Source organism: Centroberyx affinis, unplaced genomic scaffold (genome assembly GCF_046629955.1).
Source record: "Centroberyx affinis isolate AG114_WGS23_722 - 3 ecotype Tasmania unplaced genomic scaffold, CSIRO-AGI_Caff_v1 ptg000317l_1, whole genome shotgun sequence".
NCBI lineage: Eukaryota > Metazoa > Chordata > Actinopteri > Beryciformes > Berycidae > Centroberyx > Centroberyx affinis.
In genome coordinates, this window is record NW_027278993.1 from 32,353 (window position 1) to 56,540 (window position 24,188).

The following is a 24,188-nucleotide window of genomic DNA, read 5'->3' on the forward strand; positions in this document are numbered from 1 at the left end:
GACTATCTGTACTGTAGGTAGAGAAATAACAGTGAAACTATGATCAAAATAGTCATTCTAAAATGACAAAATAATGAAGTTTAACAATTCGCAATTTGCTGGGGACCCCCGGGACTGCCCTCAAGGGCCCCTGGTGGTCCCCAGACCCCACGTTGAGAACCACTGCTCCAGACTACTTTCTGTAGTTTTAGTTCCCCTTTCAAAATTATTAATAGCTTTTTGATAGAAAAAATAGTAAAACATAGTTTAGTAGTATAATTACAGAATTGTAACCGTTATTAATGTTCCTTTTAGGTTATTTTACTAGAGGGCCTGTTGACTAGAAGGTTGCATAATCTACTGCATCACTCAGATTATATTCTCTAACATAATCTGGTTCCTTTCAATCACTTGTGGAAGTCAAAGAGTTATGTTTATAATCAATGTTTTTCCCACTTTGTAAACTCCACCATCCAGTTGGTGTCATCATGGTTTTAGGTTCATAATCTCTGCCTTTCTCCTTCAAACATCTCTCAGAATAGTCCAACAGTCAGTTGCGTTTTTATTTTCAAAAGGATCAGATTACTTTTGTGTTGTAATCCCATTACTTCCCAATCGTGAATCCCCTCCCCGGCCACAGTAAAGTACTTTGGTATTCATCTGAAAGGAGGAGACACTGAGGCTTTAAGATCGGGATAAACCAGGTTTTTCTTATTAAAGCATCAGAACAAATTGGATGAAGTGTTAGTTGTGTATTGTCCATACTAAAACAAAATATAATGCATCAAGTTTACATCATCCTAGGCAAAGTTTACATGAAGTTTACAATACTATTCCACTCCTAACATTAAGATTACATTGCTGCATCTAACATATTTTGTTTCCTTTGTTCAAATGTTCAAAAGTGACTCTGGAAAGTCTTTGTCACCTATTGTCCAGTTCCCTACAGGCTGCATTGTCATGTCATAACAGTCTGTGCCGCACTTATTTTCAGGAACCTTGTATGTACATATACAAGGTTCCTAAAATTATATTCTGCTGACCTTTAAATTCTTTTTAATCTTCATGTTTTTGTACTTTGTCTTGTCCATGTGTCCAAATGTGCTCTTTTATGGATTGTTTCTGTGTTTCAGTATACTTTACTGCAAGAATGAATTAATAAAGTCAAAGTCTAAAGTCTGAAACTGTTTTGTTCAAAGGCCACAGTGGCTTGGAAATTCCTTAATTCACCGGCCAATTTGAGTATTTTACTGTTTAACTACATTTTTGTGAACAGAGTGGTGGAGTAGACACTCACCAAAAGTCCCGCCTCGGTCCAAATATTTAAACACTATTACACTCCTACAGTGTTCCTCTTCTAGTCATGTGGGTTAGGCAAATGTTTTTCGTAGATGAAACTGGTTTGAGCGAGCAGTAACTGGTTTTAACCTCCTGGTTTCCAGTTGACTTTGGAGTGAGCGCTCAGCTGGACCGGACGGTGGGCCGGAGGAACACCTTCATCGGGACGCCATATTGGATGGCTCCAGAGGTCATCGCCTGTGACGAAAACCCAGATGCCACCTACGACTACAGGGTAACAACAGAGGCTGCGTCTGTTTCTTATACATGCGTATCCAAAGAAAACCACACAGTTATTGTCATTAAAGCAGTGGTGTTCACAGGATGATTTTGAGATGGAGTATTAGCAATGTATTTCTAATATACAACTTAACTACTATTTGTGATAAAAGTAATTTTCATGACATGCTAAATATTTGAAACCTCTAGGGATCTGTTGATAATGAATCAAGTAATTAATCAAGCAATATACAAAGTATCAGAAACCATGTTTGGTTCAATCGACATTGCTTTATTTTTGGGGATTGTGATGCTGAAAAGGTTGAGAACGGAGAAACAGAGAATTAATGGAGTTAACGGAGAAACTGCCACCTTTTAGATATATGACATATTTCTGCTTCCCTGTAGGGACATACAGTATAAGTGACAGAAACATGCACACACACACATACAGACAGGCGCTACATCCATCTGACTCGTCTTATCTTCTGTTGTTCAGAGTGACCTGTGGTCTTGTGGAATCACTGCCATAGAGATGGCTGAGGGCGCGCCGCGTAAGTACAAACACTTAACTTTGCTATTTTACCTATTAATTCCTATTCCCTACAATCAACGCTAACAGGAAAACATTCAATAGTTCCATCTGAACAGTTGGAACATGGATCTGTGGTCGTTTGGTTCTGTCTGATCTGTGTTTGCCGTCTCTTTTTTTGTCTCCAGCGCTGTGTGACATGCATCCAATGAGAGCCCTCTTCCTCATTCCCAGAAACCCTCCTCCTCGACTCAAGTCCAAAAAATGGTGAGCTGACTTTCACCTGCTGTCTGATCTCTTCCTTGTACCTCAGCCTCATTATATTACTGTCAACAGTCATGCTGGAATTATCTGTTGCACTTACAGATGCACAGGATCTGTTGTAGCTATCCATCTACATGCAGCCATCATAGCATCCCCACACTACTGCACTCTTGCTCAAATTGCTTGTTTGGTTTTACAGTAAACTGTTCTGCTGTGTAGAATTGTCTGTGGTTTAATGCAAGATTGACGCAGGATAAATGCATGAATCATTGCCACTGTAACTACCATCCTTCTACTAAGTTTTTTTTTCACTAAATGGCAATATGAGTTCACTTCATTTAGCACTGAGTAGTCGTACCCAGCCATTAAATAAATGGTTGTCACCATCAATCTCCACAATAGTAGGCTAATGGGGAAGCTGTTTAATCCTCATCTCTTTGCTACAACCTCAGTTCATGTGGAACAAAAGTAAAGCTATGCAGTCTCATCGAATCAGGCTTTTTTTTGTTTTTGTTATGCATAACTGGCCCATCTCTATTAACTTTCAGAGAGAGACTTGGTCATTTCATTTTAACTTTCTGAACAGAGAGTTTTCAGAGTGTTTGATTGACCTTTTCCAGGCATTACTGGCAGCATCAAGCACACACTGACATGTAATAACTATGTTTGGATAAAATCTCTGATTTAATTCCACATGGTTTGGCCAGAAATGTCATGCAGCCATAACAATCTGTTAAACACAGCGCTATATTACTGTTACTGTTTGTATTTGCTGTGCACGTTTTGTCAGAAAGTCCAGCTAAAACGCATCATTTCAGTTGTGATCTTATCTGAGGTCGGGTCGCGGAGGTAGCAGCTTCAGCAGGGGGCCCCAAACTTCCCTTTCCCTGGCCACATTAACCAGCTCTGACTGGGGGATCCCAAGGCGTTCCCAGGCCAGCGTGGAGATGTAATTCCTCCACCTGGTCCTCGGTCTGCCCCGTGGCTTCCTCCCAGCTGGACGTGCCTGGAAAACCTCCTTGGGGAGGCGACCAGGAGGCATCCTTACTAGATGCACGAACCACCTCAACTGGCTCCTTTCTATGCGAAGGGGCAGCGGCTCTACTCTGAGTCCCTCACGGGTGACCGAGCTTCTCACCCTATCCCTAAGGGAGATGCCAGCCACCCTCCTGAGGAAACACATTTTGGCAGCTTGTATCCGCGATCTTGTCCTTTCGGTCATGACCCATAGTTCATGACCATAGGTGAGGGTTGGGATGAAGATTGCCCGATAGATCGAGAGCTTTGCCTTCTGGCTCAGCTCTCTTTTCGTCACAACGGTGTGGTAAAGCGAACGCAGTACCACTCCCGCTGCTCCGATTCTCAGGCCCATCTCACACTCCGTGGTCCCCTCACTCGAGAACAAGACCCCGAGATACTTGAACTCCCTCACTTGGGGTAAGGACTCACTCCCAACTCGAAGTGGGCAATCCACCGGTTTCCTGCTGATCACGCTGTTCTAAAATCTGTCATTGGAATTGGAATTACAGATTACCTGAAAAACTGATCGGTGCATTCCTATTCCAGAATATTTAATATAATTTGCCATTAGGTACAGTATAAACTTCTATCCATAGAGCTAAAGTTATTAGAGGCCACAGTGGGAATCAAACCCCATAATCAAACTCATCTGCCCTGTCTTTCCCCTACAGGTCTAAGAAGTTCTTCAGCTTCATTGAGGGCTGCCTGGTGAAGAACTACACCCAGCGCCCCCCCACTGAGCAGCTGCTGAAACACCCCTTCATCCGGGACCAGCCCAACGAGAGGCAGGTCCGCATCCAGCTCAAAGACCACATCGACCGGACCAAGAAGAAGAGGGGCGAGAAGGGTGAGTCCGCATTGGGAGAGCTGCTGGTGACAGTATGGTGTGTTTATCGCTGCGGTTGAACGGAAAAACTTACCTCATCTTATTTTGAAATAGTCAAACCTGAGCTTTGGAATGATATAATGGGTTTTGAAAGGGGTTCATAAGCCCAAAGATCATAAAAAAAAATAATAAAATAAGTGGTAATTTCTCAGTTCAAGTAAAAACATGGATATCAACAAGTCATTTTTAGGTTAACCACTGCATATTTTTGAAATGATACAATGGGTTTTGAAAGTCTAAATGTCATAATATTTTCTGAAGACTTGGAGGACCATGTAATCTTTCAATTCAACTAAAAATATTGACGCCTACATTAGATTTACCAAGTTTTTACCTGACAGCAGTACTTTGTTGGTTAAAGACAGTTGTTTCACTGTAGTATGGTGAGCTAGCAGCTGCTAATTAAACATGGCGGCCCTCCAAGGGATACTCTGTAGCTTAATGGATGTTCACAGTGGGAAATATTCAAACAGGGGATGCAGAGGAGGAAAAAACATTTTGCTTTACACCTTCACCAAAATTTGTGGATAATTAAAAGGATGTATGACATATTTTCTGCTAACAAAGGCGGTACAAACCTTCACCATTCCTTAAATTATTTACTTCTGTTCCTGAGACTGTTTAAGTGAAATATTTCAAGATTTACCAGTCAAATCTCAAATTTTCTCAAAGAGGCCCAGAAGCAATTGAGGCCTCAAGGCTTGGCAAGGAGGGAAGCTAACTTTTTTGTCTGTGTTTGTGTATATTCTTAAATTTATTAGCCACTTTATTTTATCAGCCACTTTCTTGTAACTTATCACTTATTTTTCTGTCATATTTCCAGATGAGACAGAGTATGAATACAGTGGCAGTGAAGAAGAGGAGGAGGAAACACCTGAGCAAGAAGGAGAGCCAAGGTAATATTATAATGCAGTATTATAATGCATTTATACATAACACTATTACAATATGAAATAATACAAGCTAGATTCTTGTTGTCTCTGCAGTCCAACTAGTCTGCTCTATGTCTTGTCAGACTGTTGGGTAATCACAAACTAGCTTTACTGCCATGCTGATGGCGCCACAAACTAGCTAACATGGTCGTTACCACCAGTACAGCAAGCTAACCGCTAACACATTCTGACACAGTAGCTACCTAGCTAGCTGCATTAAACCAGTGTGTCTCAAACTATGGGTCGGACCAGAAGGGTTGTGAACCTGTTTCTGATGGGGTCCATAGCAGAGCAAAAAACATAAGAACCATTCACACAAATTGATATTCTTTAACAAGCAAGTGCAGTTAAGCTCTTTTTGCACCAAATTTAAGCTAGGATTTTCTGTTTATTCTTTAGATTTTCCCTGCTCAACAAGAGCTTTCCAATGATATATTATAGTCATCTTTGGCTAAAATGTCAATGCCCCTTCCGCACCAAACCCAAATTATCCTCACACCGGGAAATCAGACTTAATTTAATTTGTGTCCTGAGCTGAAAAACTTTGAAAGTACCTCTTGATGAAACTCCATGCTAGCCAGCGTACCCGCTAACACCTCTCCGCTCCCTCCTCCAAACAGCTCCATAGTGAACGTGCCGGGCGAGTCGACCCTTCGCCGCGACTTCATCCGGCTGCAGCAGGAGAACAAGGAGCGCTCGGAGGCGCTGCGGCGCCAGCAGCTCCTGCAGGAGCAGCAGCTCAGAGAGCAGGAGGAGTACAAGCGCCAACTACTGGCCGAGAGGCAGAAACGCATCGAGCAGCAGAAGGAGCAGAGGAGGCGGCTGGAGGAGGTGAGGACATCGGGATGTAGCACTCACTGAACCTCAGCCGAAAGAGTCAAAATTAGATCTTGTAGTTTTTATCACTATAATGGAGAGCGAAGATCAAGTGAAAATAGCGGGCTATCAGGTGATGTAGCACACCTTCTGGCAGCCATATTGGAGGTCTTCAGCTCTTGGCTATGAACATGATTTCTCAACAGAATTGAATAGGCATAGGTTTCTGAGCTTTTTTGATTGGAAACTGATCATTTCACCATTGATATAACTGATCGATTTCATGTCCGCTTGTTAGCTAGCTAAACATAGTATCTGGTCACATCTGATTAGCACACTAGCTAATGCATCTAGTAGCAGCTAACATTAGCATGTCAACATAAATGTCTTTGCTGGCTAGTTAGCTAGCTAACAATTTGTTCAGGTTAACTGAGCTGATCTTCTCAAGCTACAACTCAGAGTGTTTTGGAGTAGAGATAGGGCTAAAGACAAGACAGTCTTGTTGTTATATGCTTAGACATTATTTGTGTACTGCCAATTCTCCACCTCCATGTTGGCGCTAGCTGTGGCTGCTTGTAGAATTGTGATGCAACTTAAAGGTCTCTATTGCCAGAAATCAGGACCAATGATTCCTCATCTTGAGTCTACATACACTCACTCATTGTGTACACATACACACTGGTATACTTCTGGTGTGTGTGTTTATATGCATCCGCTTGTATTCTACCTTGTCAGTAACTTTGGAATAACACTGCTTCGCCACAACCTAAAATTACATATACCCATATTTGTTCATGAGTAAACATGTTTATTCCTTCAAATGTCAAACATCACACGGTTCCCTATCATTACTGCTGTGGTGTGTGATGTTGACAGCAGCAGCGGTGATTAGTGTGGTGCTGCAGAGATCTGGCTCTGGACCCCCAGGGCTGCTTTCCTCTAATTGGCCTTTATCTCTCAGACCCTGGCCAGACTTTCCAAACTTTTTCACGTATGCTTTCGACCACAGTCCCTGTTTCGTTAAGGTTTTGTCCCAGGGATCCTCAGCTGAGAAGGTCTCTGTTGTACCGATAACGGTGGGGAGAGTGAAACCTCTGATCAGAAGAGTCATTCTCTGTTCATGATAACTTATAGTGAATTAAATATTATTGAAATTGAACCACATGTAGCTGGGGACCCCTAGAGCCTCCTCAAAGACCCCATAAGATCCCCAGACCCCAGTTTGGTTTGATTGTGAAGCCATGGTGCGCTGATGACGGTTTCCAATCAGCTGTTTCTATACGTCACTGCTGCTTCGGGGTTACAGCCCCACACACACACACCAAACGGGATCAAACGCACCTCAGAGGCCGTGAACATATTCAATCACAAAATGCTTTGCAAGCTTTTTTAAAAGATTATTTTTCTGGGTTTTTGCCTTTTATTATGATTTTTTTTTTTACAGTAGAGATAGACAGTAAAGATTAGGAGAGAGAGAGGGGAATTACATGAGACAAAGGTCCCAGGCCATACCCAAACCCAGGACATCGCTGTCACATGGCATGCGCCCCAGACCACTAAGCCACCAGGACGCCCCCAATGGTACGAGCTTTGAACGTGGCCCAGCTTTCTCTGGACCCACTCAAGTTTCAGTTGGTCACTTTTGGTGAATCTGCGGCGTCTTAATTAGGAAGGATGGGACGGTCTTCTCTGCAGCCCCAATTTGTGATTTAGCTGGATAGGTATGAGGATAAGTTGTATTTTTACATTAAAGTCCTGCCTTCTGCAGCTTAAAGTTATTGCTATTGCAATGAGCCATAGCTTCTGTGTAATGAAGGCTGGATTAAAGACTTTTGTCTAGGAGGTTAGCGGTCTAGAAACAAGATTTTTTGCTTGATAAACCTAGACGGTAGACTGCAAAATCAATTTTGGCCCGCAATGCAAAAAAAAGTAAAATTAATTGCCGTCCCCAGAGGAAACGTTTGAAAATCCCTGCTGTAATTAGCCGTTATCTCAGTGAGCTGTGGTCTTTTTCTATTAGTGTCTCTGGGAGCTGCATTTACTCTCCGTTTCTCTTGGATGGGAAGAGAGAGAGAGAGAGAGAGAGAGAAAGAACTAGAGATTGGTGAGAGAGGGAAATGAAGGGAGAAAGAGAGTCAGAAACAGAAGAATATAGAGTCAGACAGAGAGGTAGACAGAATTCTCTGGGAGGGAGGGAAGGAGACTTAAAGAGAAAGAGAAGACCAAAATAGATAAGGAGAAAATGTTAGCTGGAACTAAAGGGATGGAGGAATAGGACTGGGAACAAGAGAGAGAGAGAGGTAGATGTAGCTAAATACTGTATAGGAGGTAGTCAAAGTGAATAAGAGAGAGAGAGAAGATGTTAAAGAGATGAAGAGAGAGGTAGATGGAGAAAAAGACGGATGTAGAATGAGGCAGAGAAAGAGAATAATGCTGTTTGTTTTCAGTTTGCAGACAACAGCTGGCTCACCAACTCTCAGTAAGCAGGGAGAACATTGCTCAGGGCCTACAGGCTGCAGTTCAAGTCCTTTTTTTACAGAATAAAAAAAACAGAATACAATAGTAAAACAAACATACAATAGTACAAATTAAAAGAGAAGCAGAGGCAACACCAATGGATGAATTAAGACTATAGGCAAAGTAAATAGTAATAAAATGGTACAAGAATCACAAAAAGGCTGAGAATGAGATGATCAAAAGATGCATTTAAATTGAATATGTTTGAGCACGTCAGCAGGCTCATGGATAGATGTTGAATAACTTCTGTACGCCTCGAAGGCACATGGTGAGAAAACAAAATCGCAGTGTTTTCCCGCAACATTCACAGCCCAAGGCGCCCTCGTGATTCATGACAGTGCTTGTAGATCAAATATACTTTACAAGCGCAAGGGGATCGGATCCCGTGTGCCGAGTTGAACTCGGGCCATGTCAGTGAAATACCGCTGTTCTGTACATGTGCGCTCCTGTGTGATGGATCGCCTCCTCTGGAAGCCCGAGTGTTGAATGTGGAATTTGTAGAAACACGATGCGTCACGATGCCGCAGCAGATGAAGGTGCCTTCACCGCACCTTTTCATAAGACGATGACAGACACAGATCAGTGTAATTTCTTAATCCGTCTGCTTTGAGAGCCAAGTGTTAGATAACCGCCAGTCAGACTTAACATGTTTCTCAGATTAAATGATTAAGTCTTAAGGCAGCGCATGAAATGTTGACATCTTGGTGCTCTCAGGCAAAGACAGACTTCTTTCCTGTCACTGTCAATGTCTGCCATTTTTTTTCAATGGACCAGGTACATAAAGGTCTCTGTATCCTGGATAGACATCACTGCCATCCTTTGTTCCTCCCACAATGCAACACGAAACCAGAGTTTAGGAAGTGTGGAATGAGGGTTGATAAAATGATACTGCTGATTATTTTTGGGGTTTCCACAAGCTCTGGAAGTCCGAGAAATTTTGTGGATTTGAGAAAAAATAAAATGACTCCCTAAAAGTTTTTGAAAATGAATGGATGGCCTTGAATGTACTTGATTTTTTATTAAAATATGGTATCAAAATTCATCTATATGCCTCAGTTACTTAGCTGCAGTTTTAAAATGAATGAGGCCAAATAAGGCCTCGGTGATGTCTAAGTTTGACCAGTTTTATGTCAAGTTATTGAAAAGTCATTGAATTTGATGTCCAAGTGACTGTGGCAACCTCATGTTTTGCTTGATATTGTGTTCATGATTAGTAATCACAATTATCTATCTCCATGATTTTACAAACAAACTTATTTTATTGTAGAAAATTCATTTTTGGCTCTTGTTTATTTTGCTGGCAGCCCAGTATGACTAGTGTGGATTTTTGCTGAATTGGCCTTAAGGAGCTAATGGAGCTAATGGAATTAGACATGCAAGTCTGTCATTACAGCTGACTGCTGATATGTTTGTTCAGTTTCTTTTCTTTTATAGCATTTTGTGCTCTGCAAATATAGTTACCATTATCAATAATGTATTGGTCCACTGAACTTGAACAACAGCTGATCAGTTGTTGTCCTCCATGCTAATGCTGCTCAACCAAGCTGCTGTGGTGCCAAAATTATGATAGTTGTCTCAGGTGAATGACGTAAGATTTACTTATTGTCATGAAAAAATAAAAATTCTGATTTGAGCGTTCAAATACACGGGCACATGTAGGTTACATGCTTCATATTTTGTGCCAAATATCCATGTGGTCCAGACTGGAATTGATAAAATGCGACTCCATACAGCTTTTTGCTGTTCACACTGATTAGAAAACATCAGATCTGACTCATATGTGAGCGGACAATCAGAATTGGGCCACTTTAAGCTGCAGTGTGAACGGAGCCTTCGATATTTCTTGTTACTAACCTCCTGCTCCTTGTCGCCTCCTGTGGCCGCACACAGCAACAACGGCGTGAGCGGGAGATGAGGAGGCAGCAGGAGCGCGAGCAGCGGCGCCGCGAGCAGGAGGAGAAAAGACGCATCGAGGAGATGGAGCGACGCCGAAAAGAGGAAGAGGAACGCAGGAGGGCCGAGGAAGAGAAGAGGAGGGCCGACCGCGAACAGGTAGGAACCAGGAGCAGATCCACCTGACAGAAATCAGGTGTTTCTATCGGGATTTTTCATGTGTTTGCTACCCGTGCACCTGAGTTAAGCTCTTAGATCTGGTTGTCTGGTCTGTTAAACATCCCCAAACACGACAAGATGTACACTTTGTACACTTCCCACTTCATCTCAGGGTTTTCTGCCTGGAGGTTTTTGCAAACAAGATGCAATTTGGTCTGGTATTGAACTCCCGGGGGCGGGGCGGGCTGTGTTTGATTGACAGGAGTACATCCGTCGTCAATTGGAAGAGGAACAAAGGCACCTAGAGATCTTGCAGCAGCAGTTGCTTCATGAGCAGGCCATGCTGTTGGTGAGTGTTTGCTTCCACACTATAAACCTGGGACAATCTAATCTTTTTTTAGGAGGGAAAACTAGAAATGTCTCCCTCTTTCTGTCGTTTATGTTTTGTCTGAGTGAAATAGAGAATTCTCCATCTTCCTCTCATTCTCTCTCCCTCCCTCTGTCTCTTTCCTCTATTTTTTCCTCTTTCTCTGCCTTTTGCTCTCTCTCTTTCTCTAAATGTATTTCCTCCTCCTCCTATTTCCTCCTCATGTTATTTCCATCAGTTTCTCTATCCCATGTCGCTGGTTTTTGAAAAATGTTTCCCCCAACTCCCAGGTTGTTAAATTTTCTAATGCAGGTACTCATTATCCCTCCGTTACACAAACTTTCCTGAATCTGTTTTTGCTTCCAATCTGAACTCAATCAAATTATTGGGTCTAACTTATGACTGTTGTAGATCCGAAGGGAGCTGTTAAATATTGAGGTTGAAACGTAATACCCGTTCTCAGCTTTTTGCTGGGAAGTTGGGATGTTTACGGGCCCTTAGTGATGATGTTGCCAGGAAACAACTCATCCAACAGGAAGAAAGGGTTTCCCCTGTTTTCATTCCAGATGTTCCAGGTTTCGTGGAGGACAGGGGTTCTGGTTATTTGTGGTGTTTGTTTGACTTGATGCCGTTTCATTGTTAATGGACTCTGTTCCTCCTGGGGTTATGAAGGATACTCAAATAATGAAAGGATATGACCACTCATATCCCTCCTTCCACGCTTCACACCATCATTTTGTCATTATCTCATCACTTCCCACACCACCATCATCATTCAGAAACGTCAGGCTAAAACACATTTTTCCTTTACATCATGATTGGCTTTCACACTTGGATGGAATCATAGCTAGTTTCAAGTATTCAAACATTTGCTTTGGCTAAATTGCTTTGGTTAAAATAAAGAGAATTACACATGCTTGAGGCAACGCACTCTTGCCTTAAATGGATAAAACCTCTGGTGATAAGCTACAAAACAATAAACTTGTAAAAAATCATTGCTGTGTGTACAGTGGTGTAATTACCACTGACACAATTCAACTGTTGTAACAGACATGCAGTTAAATTATTGCAAAACTACACAGCTCTCCAAGAAGGAGCTCATATTTTTAAACTGCATGTACCTTAATGCTTGCCTGGGCTTAGGCCCGGAACCTCTTAATAGCACCATTATTTCCCCCAAAAATGTTCTTGTCCATTGAGAACAACGAATAATGAAGTGACGCAATGCAAAGTAATACCAATAAATGAATCAACATTTTTACACAAGGTAATAGTTTAGGTGAAGCTTTCTAAGCACAAGTTCTAAGAACAATTGATAGATAAGATTTGACCACTATGGTTGTCAGTGTCCAACCCACGTTTGCTCCACAAGCTTGCTGTTGCTTTGCAGACGCTAAGTGACTTGTGATTATGTAGTAGCTCCAAATTACACCTAGCATCTCACTGTGGTGATATGATGATCAGCATTATTATTGTGTATCGTCACATCAGTGCTCTAGAGAAGGAGCTGGTTAGTACTGTTGCCTCACAGCAAGAAGGACCTTTTCTGTGTGGAGTTTGCATGTTCTCCCTGCGTTTGCGTGGGTTTCCTCTGGTTTGCTCCCACAATCCAAACACATGCAAGTCAGGTGGATTGGAGACTCTAAATTGCCCATAGGTACGGATGTTTGTGGATACCAGGGAGAATAGCGGTCGCTGAGGTGTCAGTTAATGGAGACATTGATAAAAGAATAAAGAATAAAAGAGCAGCAATATGGTTTCTATAGTGCAACCTGCCCAAAGTCTTTCTATCAGTGGCTGTGGCTCAACTTCCCCCTCCCTGTACTCAGGAGTATAAATGGCGGGAGCTTGAGGAGCAGCGCCAAGCCCAGAAGCTCCAGAAACAGCTGCAGCAGGAACAGGCCTACCTGCTGTCGCTCCAGCAACACAAGCCCTTGGATGGTAGCAAACCAGCCCAGCAACAGAGCGCCAAACTTCCCCAGAACCTCGAACCGGACAGGGCAAAGCACCCCCAGAACCTCGAACAGGACAGGGCAAAACACCCGCAAAACCTTGAACTGGACAGGGCAAAGCATCCCCAGAACCTTGAACCGGACAAGGCAAAGCACCTGCAAAACCTTGATCAGGACAGGACAAAGCATCCACAGAACATTGAATCAGACAGGGCAAAGCACCCGCAAAACCTTGATCCGGACAGGGCAAAGCACCCGCAGAACCTTGATCCGGACAGGGCAAAGAACCCGCAGAACCTTGATCCGGACAGGGCAAAGCACCAGCAGAACCTTGATCCGGACAGGGCAAAGAACCCACAGAACCTTGATCCGGACAGGGCAAAGCACCCGCAGAACCTTGATCCGGACAGGGCAAAGAACCCACAGAACTTCGTTCCAGACAGGCCAAAGCACCCGCAGAACTTTGATCCGGACAGGGCAAAGCACCAGCAGAACCTTGAACTGGACAGGGCAAGGCACCCACAGAACCTCGAATCGGACAGGGAGAAGCCCACGCAGAACCTCGATCCGGACACGGCAAAGGACCTGCAGAACGTTGACTTCGAGAGGACCAAGTCCCCACAAAATCAGAGTCTGGAGAAAACGACAGACACCAAGCTACCGGTCCCTGACCTCCAAGGCCCCGCCCCTGATTCTGAGCCAATCAGAGAGGTGAACCCTCGCAGCTCGCTGCCGTGATAGTGACCGCTGTAGAATGCTTCCTCTGCTTGTGTGTACTCACTCCCACTGCTCTCGGGTGTGCTGTCTGTACATGGTGATGGCTAGCTGCTGGTGTGGGGATGCCATTTGCTTTGTAGCCTAGCTAACTGAGCAGAATTCATCAAGGTCGCTTTCCAAACTCTTTATCCAATAGTAAAACAGGTCCACGATACAGCTTGAGTCCAATTTTCAAACAACGGCGGGCCTCCTTCATAATCAAGTCTAGATGACTTGACTGACCGAAAGACAACAACCAATATGCCCTCTACAATAAGACCACAAAATATTTCTCCATATTTAGAATCCCTCAAAATCCATCCAATTTAAGAAAAAGAGAATTGCTGCCCATTGTTATTCTCCTCCAATGCTAATAAAAATACACAAAAGATCCTAATCAAGTAACACCTCTTAAATATCCTTGTGTTTTGAAGTAAAAAAAAAATAAAAATAAAATATTATGTTTTAGTTTATTTGCGCATACAAAAAATAGACATTGTGCATATGAGACAAAGAAACTCCAAGGGGCTTTCTGAAATGTCTTTTCCCCAAAGAAAAGGTGAAAAGAACATACAAACAGGTGAATTGGGCTCCGACACTAAATGCATGCCGTCATGTGTGACCGAATTCATTTTGAACATGGTAACAAGTTGGATTGATTTGAACTGCCCTGTGAGATTTTGTATTTAGGGCTGCTTAACTTCCTCTGAGTAATTCAGTCACCACCATCATATTTTGTCCCCATCAACACATTCATTCTCGCTTCTTCATGGCTCCCACTTTAAAACATATACATTTAATATCGGGGATAATGTACAGGTAATTTTTTGGTTTCCAATACATATGCATTCTCCCTACGAATGCATGAACCCAATTTCCCTAGAGGGATCATTTAAGTTTCATCTTATTTTAAGAAGTTTACATGGCATAGCCTATATCCAATATCCTATATTCTATACATTGGCATATGTCTTACATTCTGTATCCTGTATATTGCTATATATTTTATATGGTCTTTACACTGGCCTATAAGTGGCGTTTCTAGAAAACGCCTTGACATAATTTGACTTTTTCCCAAACTCCTACAGAGAGCGTTTTTCTCCTGCCTGAACCACTTTGAAGAAACAGTTTACTGTGAACTACTCCCCTTTAGTGAGGGCACTTCTGCTATTCTAATTAGCCTCGCTGTTGTCTTTGCCACCATGCTAATGACTTACTAAGATACAGAGCCATCTCATTAGTCCTCAGTGTGAGGACTAATGAGACAGCAGGGTGTCTCTTTCTGATACACTGCTGTTCCCATTTCGCACCCAGTGGGAGAGGAAAGGCAGGACAATATAAACCAAACCTTGTAGCACCTGATAGACCAAACAGTATTTGCATATGATTCTTGGTGTTTGTTTTAAGATGGTTGGAGTACCAGGTGGGTGGGCTTTGCTACATAGGACAGTGCAACAAATGCCAGAAAGTTCAGACGATCAAAGGAATTTAGTTGAAAGTGTAGGTGATGAAATGCATCCTCTGGCGGCCATATTGGAGGTCCTCAGCTCTAGGCAAACCGTGGCTGTGAACAGCTGGTTGTTTGGACATGTCAACAGAATTCAACAGGTTGATGGCTAATTTCTGTGCTGTTTTTGACTGAACTGATAATTTCATCACTGAGCCATCTGATTGATTTTGCGTTTAGATAATGTCAGCTTGTTAGCTAGCTACATACATTTCCTACATTTGGAAACAAATCCACCATATCACACTATTCACTTTAACAATGGATCTACAGCCACACGACACCATCTTTTTTTTGTCATATATTTTAGCCTTTACTTATGCACAGCCAATTTTCCACTGGTCCTCCATGATGGTGCCAGCTAGGAGATTTGTGATGCAACTGTAAAGTGTCTATACTTTTCTGTGAATGACAACTTACCTGACACTATCTGAAGTGCTCTGCTGCATTAAACCCCACCCATCTGGTACTTAAACTAAAGAATATGCCAAGAATTATCTGCAAATGCTGTTTGACCTGGTGTGATATGGAGTAGAGAAGACATGGATGCGACAGTATGTGGAAGCCCTGGAGAAGATGGGAATCTATTTCAGACATGCTTTTTTTTTCTGAGGCCTGACCTGTAGCTGTTCCCCCTCATGCATTAATCCTGCATCTATCGTGAACTGGTACTGTATAATAATGTACTGTACTCCAGTTTGTCTCACCAAACCATTCCCTGTAATTTGCCACTGCTGAAAATAGAGCAAAAGTTGATTTCATTATACAGTTCCTCTTAGGGACGGTGCCAGAGTGCATCAGTGGCTCAGAAACGATGAAAAAGGGTATTTTTCTGTTCCGTGAGACATTTCACCACACTGCCTCTTCTGATTCAATATATTCTTTTAAATTCCGGAGACAGTGTTAATATTTAATCCACTGTGAAAAAAAAGGATGTCCTTGAATGCATCTTTAATTTGGATATCCGTAGCTTGAGATGTCAGGAGCTCCAGCAAAGCTTCTGTGTTTTCAGAATATTTTACATATTCATACAGTGCTACAGGGCCATAATTCAGCTACTGTGTTCCCAAATTGCTTGTTAAATCTTTAGTGCAACAAGATCTTAATTGAGCTACTATGTTCCCATATTATGTTTAATATTCATGTAGTTTTACAAGACCGTTATTCAGCTATTTTCCCAAATTATATGTATTATTCATATAGCCTAACAAGACCATAATCAAGACTGAAATGTTCCCAAATTACATCGTGGGCTGAGAGTGAAACGCAAGTGAAATTTTCCTCATTTTATAGCACAGCAAAAAACAAAACTTTACATGATTGGATCTTTTTTTTATTGAGAACATAGCATAGGAACAATTTATACTTTCACAGCAATTAAGATTCCAAAAACTGGTATTCAATAAAAAGCTTTAAAAAGCTATGAAGTGTAGTTATGCCCTTTTTGCACCAAATTTAATAAATTTAATCAAAAATATTTCAGAATTTCCCCTTTATTTGAATATTGTTTGATGACAAATGTGTTCTTTTGACCCTCAGATAGCTTTCCAATGATAAATAAAACTAATTTCCAGCCAAAATGTCTATTCCCTCTGTAGCTCAGTGGGTAGGAGATTGGGGGTTCAATTCCCAACCATGCTAAAAATGAATGGATTCATGGTACTGTAATCCGCTTAGGATACCGTATTTCCTCTAATAGTGGCCGGTAGTTAATTAAAAGCCGGGTCTCCGATAATGGCTGGGGGCGTGTTCGACACAAACAAATAAAGGTCAGCCCCAAATACAGGCCAGGGAAAAAAACAAAGGAAACAAGCGTGAATTTGCAATAGCTGCGACCACGTACACACACTGTGGGGCTATAGGCCGCCAAAGGGTGGAGACATTTTTGTGGACCAACCAACCAACCAACCGGCAGAGCGAGCTATAGAGCTGCTGGTCGCAGCTAAAAACAACGGTGGATACCGGTAAACTGCCTGGTGCCTGGCGGAAGTCTGTGGAGCATGCCGTCGTCGATTACCGTAATTATCGGTAATGCATTGCAGTAACAAAAAAACGGCTACCTAACGAACCCAAACAGAAGCAGATCAGAAAACAAGGAGGCTTCGTACTAAAATATGAGCAAATATACTTATCAAACAGAGGGAATTAGAAATAAAGGCCTGTCTCTAATATAAGCCTGCTTCCAATAAAGGCCTGGTACCCTCTGCAGTTGAGGTAAATAAAGGCCTGGGCCAGTATTAGAGGAAATACGGTAACTAAAGTGCACATGGCATAATTAATATGTTAAAAGGGTTCCCGCAGTCCTTGAAAATTCTTGCAAGTTTGTGAATTTGCGGAAAAACAAGACCTTGAAAGCTTTTGAAAATGAATGAACGGCCTTGAAAATACTTGAATTTAATATAACTGGCGCCCCTTTTCAAACAAAAATCCCCTCAATACATAAATCAGTGTCCTGGACCTCGATGTGTGTCATAACCTCTCTTGTCTTTTTTGCCGTCACGTGAAAAAATGCATGACACTCTTTGCTGGTTGTAGTGCCTAGTGATGTCATCCCAGCAGGTTTTTGTGGGAATAATGCTGTAGCAACAACAACAACAGCAGCATTGCCGCCCTTCACAGAGCGCTGTGTTGTTCCCGCTGTGTGTCTGCACCACTGATGACTTTCTGATCTGCTGGAACACAGCGTCTCTGCTCCGCGGGGGGGGGGGGGGACTAACAAACCGTAGCGCCTGATGGCTTCTGTCCACTCACCGCTCCTCTGTGACGTCTGTGTGTGTCCTTACACACACTCCGCTGTGTCCTCAAACCACTACTAATGCTGCTGCCTGTGTGTGTGTGTGTGTGTTTGTGTCTGTGTCCTTGTGTGCTTGCTTCTCTTTCTGTTTGTATGTGTCTGTCTGGGTGTCTGCCTCCTTGCTGTGTGTGTGTGTGTGTGTGTGTGTGTGTGTGTGTGCTTTGAATGTGTTTCCTTGCCCTACGTGTTTACCTCTGTGTCTGTGTATCCTTACTGTGTGTTTATATGTCTGTGTGTCTGTGTATGTGTCTCCTTACTGTGTGTCTGTGTGTTTGTGTGTGTGTTTGGCTATGTGTCTTCTTGCCGTGTGTGTGCGTTTGTGTACATGTGCATATATGTGTGTGTGTTACTGCATGTGTGTCCATGTCCTTGCCATGTGTTTGTGTGTGTCTGTGTGTGTGTGTGTATGTCCTATGTCTATTTCTGTGTCTGTGTATGCGTCTCCTTGCCCTATGTGTGTGTGTGTCCTTGCCCTATGTGTGTGTGTGTCCTTGCCCTGTGTGTGTGTGTCCTTGCCCTGTGTGTGTGTGTGTGTGTGTGTGTGTGTGTGTGTGTTCCCCAGGCCGACGAGCGGTACCGTAAGAACATCCAGGGTTCTCCCCAGGCGGCGCAGACCAAACCCCAGCAGCCGCCGGTGCCGCCCCGCTCCGAGTCGTCCTACCCCAACGGGAACTCGTCCTCCGACGCGCCCGCCATGCACCGGCCCGTGGAGCCACAGGTAACCACGGCGATCCCAAAACACCCCCACCCCACCCAAACCCCAACCCCAACCCGTTCTTCCTCCTTTCAAGGCCGTCGTATACGGGCAACATTTTGAGTCAAGGTCTGGTGGGCGGTTTTTGCCAATAGTTGTTTTCTTTTTTTCACGATACATTTTGCGGTCTTGTAGCGTAATGGGTAGAGCAAGGCACACTGCCGGGGTTGGGGGTTCAATTCCTACCGGGGCTGCCCATGCTGAAAATGAACAGATTCATGGCATAGTGTTAAAAATGATGTATTATTTGTTAACCAGTGTCCGAAATAAACATCCAAGCACCAAATGCTGCTACCTTTTTCAAACGACAACATGTGAAAGCCTCGGGTAAATACAGTCTTTGGTCTTTGCCTGTTCTCAAACTTTGTCCCTGCTGGCCACCGTACTCTCTCTCTGAGTATCAGATCAAACCAAAACAATGGCTCCATATCAAACAGACTTGATCGTTTGATTGGCTGCCTGTTTCTCTGCTCTACACAAAGCAGTAACATCTAAACTTCTGTTTCTCTGCTGTCCGGATGGTTAACTAGCCTAACATTAGTAGAAACTTCACATTATTCCCATATGGCGACACACAGCAGGTGTTAGACAACTAAAAAGAACAAAATTTAAAAAAAGATCCATTGTATAAGCCTAGTGAGCAATTCTTTTTGTCTTTTTACTGAATGTTTCACACAGTATCTGATTCTACACCATAAATAGCATTAACAGGTAGGGTGACATATTTCTATGAAAATGTATATTAATTATTTTGTCCTGGAAAAAATATTCTCCCCAGGTACATTTTTTAGTTTACCATCCCTTGGCAGGTGAGCCAAAAAGTAAATTTCGGGCACTGGTTATAACTCACTGAATTATCCACATTCATTTTCGTCCAAGTTGTCATATCTGTGGCAATATTTCCCACCTCCGTTGCCTCTAGAAGTTGCCCGTCTATTTGTGCCTTTCCTGTTTATTCTCCTGACATAAATTGTCTCATTAAGGATTTCTGTTTGTTGCAGGTGATTTTCAAAAGACTGAACTCTTTGTTCTCGCGCTCTTGTCTGGGAGTCTCATTAGTGTTTATCCTCTTGATCTGAAGTCGATGGCTTCAGTCTGCTTCTCTTCACTTTCTTTCTCCCTCACATGTGTTTCCAGCCGAACTCCTTTAGGTTGTTTCATCTGGAAAATGGATCCACCTTTCTGCTGCTGTTGAACTTCTTCAGACAGGGTTGTCATCAATTCTCTTTGAATTCACTCATTTGAAATTGGAAATCGTGAAACTGCATTTAATCTACAAGCTAATGAAAGAATGCAAATTTTCACAGAAGAGAAGAGAATTGTAGTATTATTTTTTCATCTGAAAGAAATCTTCCCTTTGATTGAATTGATTGCAATGAAAAGGAATTGATCCCAACCCTGATTAGATATCTTTCTCCTGTGATTAACAGTTTGATTGACAGGTTTCTCCTCCCACTCATGAAGGCGACCAAGAGCACTTTCAGCAAATGTCTAATTATTACAAAATCAGACAGTTTTTTTGTGTGTGTGCATACGTGTGTGTGTGTGTTTGTGTGAACATGAGAGAAGTTTGTCAGTTGGTATTTTGAGCGTTTTGCGGTCCGTCCTCCAGGTAGCCGTTCATTGTGAGCTGGTGATTAAAGCATTCATAATTCATACGCACACAGACTTCAGCGGGGCGACTCAGGCGGTGTTACTCACCCGCTAAGCATGAATAATCACAGTTCATTGAAGTCAGTCTGTTTTGAATATGTCACACAGGATAAATTATATAGAAAAGATGCTCGAACTTGGTAAAAGCGGGTTGAGGGAGTTTGTGATGGCGTAATTCACTGATGTATTATGAAGCTTCTGCCATTATGTTAAAAGTGGATTAGTAATGTCTCATTAGCTGCGAGTCATTAGGCTCAAATGTGACGCCGTGTGTTGACATGTGCTCACTCGACTGCAAATACTTTACTGTGTACTGAATCAGAGATGGATGGCTTCACTTCAAGGTCTGCTGATTAGGGCTGCACAGTTAATATAAACAAATAGAAAATCACAATATGAAGTACAGTTTCCAAAGAGTGGTTGCTGAGCACAACTTATAGGCCTATAAATTAAATTGCACATTGTAAAAAAAAAAAAAAAAAAAATTAGTTGTATTCAAACACAGCAAATATTAAGCAACAACACCTCAGTTTGTTTTTATAGAAAATGTTTCCTCTTTGCTGAAAACTACATTGAAAAATCTGTCTGTATACTGTATTGCAATTTATATCACAATTGCAATATTCAGCAAAATAATTGATTGTTTTGCATCATTGATTATATTGTGCAGCCCTAGTTGTGATGGTGGATTGAATATGAATTGGTGACACGTTCAGGGAGTCATCAAGGTTAGAGTGGTGAGCTGGATGTGGGTATGTGATGGAAAGTCGCTGGTTCAAACCCGCGATCGTCGGAGGAAAGCGAAGTCGAGCTGCACAGCGGCCAGCAGCAGGAGACTGTGCTTCCACTGGGCGGCTCCATGTGTGAATGTGTTGAACTGTGTGTGAAAAGTGCAGCAGGCTGTGAATGTGTGAATGAATGTGAAGATGCTTAAAAAGGCCGTGCGTGCTCAGTCAATCCTCCCTCGATAAACAACGGTTAAAAAAAGATGTTTGCTGCCACCGTTCCTAAAAATCCATGAATGCGCGCATGCTTTGTTAAGTGTCTGGGGTCATGTGTACATGTATGTTACTGTATTCACATTATGTTTGCATGCCAGCCTGTGTTCGTGCTTTGTTAATGCAATTCATGTTCATGCTCAGTATTGGTGGTGAGACTGAGTCCTCCTGAGGCCCGAAATGGGTGAAGCTGTCATGTGATCTCACTCTAACAGTTAATGACAGCGCCCGAGTCCAGCGTCACATATCGTTCATGTCACGAAAACTGGATGGGAGACAAAACTTAAAAACACTGAGATGGTTCTCTTTAAAAAGTTTTATCCAAATTTTATATTTTACCTGAAAAACGAGCTTTTTTAAATGATTTACCATGCAGTATCATGAGACATTTAGGAAGATTTAAGAGTTGCTGAATGCTCATGTCCTCGGAGAACGTATCGAACATATTGAAGTAAGACCCAACAGGTTGCTGTTGGTTTCATCCAATAGGCCCTTTCATCCTTAAAAGAATCAAACCAGATGATTGCTAGCAGTGATTCAAAATGGCCGTACTCTAGCGTCAAATCAAAGGACTGAGTCACAATTGTCAGCTTCAACTATTTTTGTCTCAGGCTCCACTCAGCCTCCTTCCTCTATTCGCTGCCTGTGCCTTCTGTTGTTGTTACAGTCTTGTGTAAGTTGTTTGCTTCCCCCTGTTTCACTCTCAGAAAACAAAGTACAGCATGATACCTTTTGTTGCTCGGGCTGCACCTTTACTTCTATGAATTAGTCACTAAAATCTAAAATACTGATCAGAATAAATAGTGAACGTTGTCAGGTTTTGTCCTCTTTTCCCTCGCTGCTGATCTTCCTCCCCTTTCTGCCTTTCTGCTCCTCTAAAAGGTACAGCCTCAGTGACAACAGGTACAAGTGTGTGTACCTTTTTTTGTGAGAGTGTTCCTTCCCCCCCCCCCCCATCGCACTCGAAAGACTAGGGGGGCCTTTGGGGGTTCTTCTAAGATTTAAACCAGTAGTTCTCACCTATGTTCCATTGACGCCCAAGAGTCTGCAGGTTTTCATTCCAAACAAAAGACAACTCCAGCTGATTTCTCTGATCAGTTCCTCCTCTCCGGCTGAATCTTGCAAATCAGTGACATCATCTGCTGTAGTGTTTGGTTGGAGTGGAAACCAGCAGACTCTTGGGCGTCAATGGAACATAGTTGAGAACCACTGATGGGGAGCCAATAAGCACCTCAGGGTTCCTCGCTAGAAAAAAATACAAAGGTTACCTTGAAGGACCTGCATATCGTCGCTGTCCAGTGAAAACCTGGTATCCCCCAAACTGTCAACTTTTGAGGAACCAAGAAAGCCAGCCTTGTTTTCAGCTTGACCACCAGGACTTTTTTGAGATTATCCAATGGGGTGTTGAAAGAGCTTCATGAGATCGAGGGTGGTAGCATTCTCTCAACCCATAGAGGAGCATGTAGTCCTTCAACTGAAATCAAAACCTAAAAATTACAGATACCTAAAAAATATATATACTAGGAATATTTCTTTCCAGCCACGTCGGATATGTATGAGGAAGTAAAGCCATGAATTCCCCAAAGAAAAACCCCACACGTTGGGGACGAAGACCAGTTCTTGGTCGATCAGCGTTGGTCGCTGATTTAATTATGTAGCCACTATCGTAAAGGCTTTTTACCTTTTTTATACCTGCAGACTGAGTGCCGTGGTTTTTCTTTGGGGAATTCATGCCTTTACCTCGTGCGTATCTGATGTGACTGGCAAGGGATATCCCTAGTATATATATTTTTAGGTATTGTTGTACCCGCCAACTGCAGAGCTCCTGTTTTTGCTGTCCTCCTATTACTTCAGATCCAAGAAGCGCTCCTTTCTTCCTTTCTCAAGATGAAAATGACCAAGGCTGGAGTTAGGCTGGAGGTTTTCGCAGGACAACAGCGATATGTTAGAGCTTCATGGAGGTGTTCGTGGAACCTTTATGAAGGGGTTCCTCAAGGAGGGGCTCCCTTATGGTTTCAGTCTGAAGAACCCCTAAAAGTTCCTCAAAGCCCCTGTCAGAGTGCATGCAGACTGACACCTCCCCCCCGCATGTGTTCTGTTTTTGTCGTCTGGAAGGTCCGCTCCCACCTGGCTGCTTTAAAGAGCAGCGGCAGCGTGGCCTCGACCGCCGCTGCCTCCTCCTCCTCCTCCTCCGCTACCCCCCCGCCCGTCGTGTCTCGGTCCCAGTCCTTCAGTGAGCCGCTGGCTCCTAGCTTTGCAAACCTTCACCTCCGCAACAGCCAGGAACCCCACCAACACCAACACCAACACCACCAACATCAACACCATCACCATCACCCTCCATCTTCATCACCATCCTCCTCCTCATCAACGCCTGCACGCACTGACCCGCAGCCCCACCCCCAGCCTAGGCCCTCGGCTCACGAGCTGACCCCCACAGAGGAAGTCCCACCCCGGGTAAGGACAGCAGGAAAGACCCCCGGTATAGACTGGTATAAGTAGTTAGATACTAGACTCAATTTCCTGTTAATTGACCAAATAGAAAGACCTTCCTGATAACCCCAGAGACCAGACTGTTGACTTTATTACTTTAATAGCTTCCCACCCTATCAAATAATTCATTTTTTATTTGATTTTTTTTTCAGATTATGATTATAGCTAAAGTGGTGGTGCAGTAAAAGACTTGGGGAATGATATACTGCTTTAATTAAATCCACATGAAAAATCAAATAGGGTTTTTGAAATATGCTATTGGTTGGCAGCTCTAAATCTAATTTTTCCACATAATCAAGATTCAGTGTCTCTTGTAGGTTTCCTCAGGGAATCAGATATTGTTCTGTACAGAATATCTG

The 24,188-nt window shown here is 42.8% G+C and overlaps 1 protein-coding gene across 1 annotated transcript in view; it reads left to right on the forward strand.

The window, feature by feature from the left end:
• The window catches only part of LOC139640953 (mitogen-activated protein kinase kinase kinase kinase 4-like), a 71,693-nt gene that overhangs the window by 21,293 nt on the left and 26,212 nt on the right, over positions 1–24,188 (forward strand). The window contains exons 5-14 of the mRNA XM_071515151.1: positions 1,422–1,552; positions 2,036–2,090; positions 2,257–2,335; positions 4,024–4,199; positions 5,062–5,134; positions 5,791–6,001; positions 10,394–10,555; positions 10,818–10,904; positions 12,752–12,956; positions 18,492–18,649. Of these exons, the coding sequence (XP_071371252.1) occupies positions 1,422–1,552; positions 2,036–2,090; positions 2,257–2,335; positions 4,024–4,199; positions 5,062–5,134; positions 5,791–6,001; positions 10,394–10,555; positions 10,818–10,904; positions 12,752–12,956; positions 18,492–18,649 (1,337 nt within the window). The remainder of the gene's footprint in view (positions 1–1,421; positions 1,553–2,035; positions 2,091–2,256; positions 2,336–4,023; positions 4,200–5,061; positions 5,135–5,790; positions 6,002–10,393; positions 10,556–10,817; positions 10,905–12,751; positions 12,957–18,491; positions 18,650–24,188) is intronic.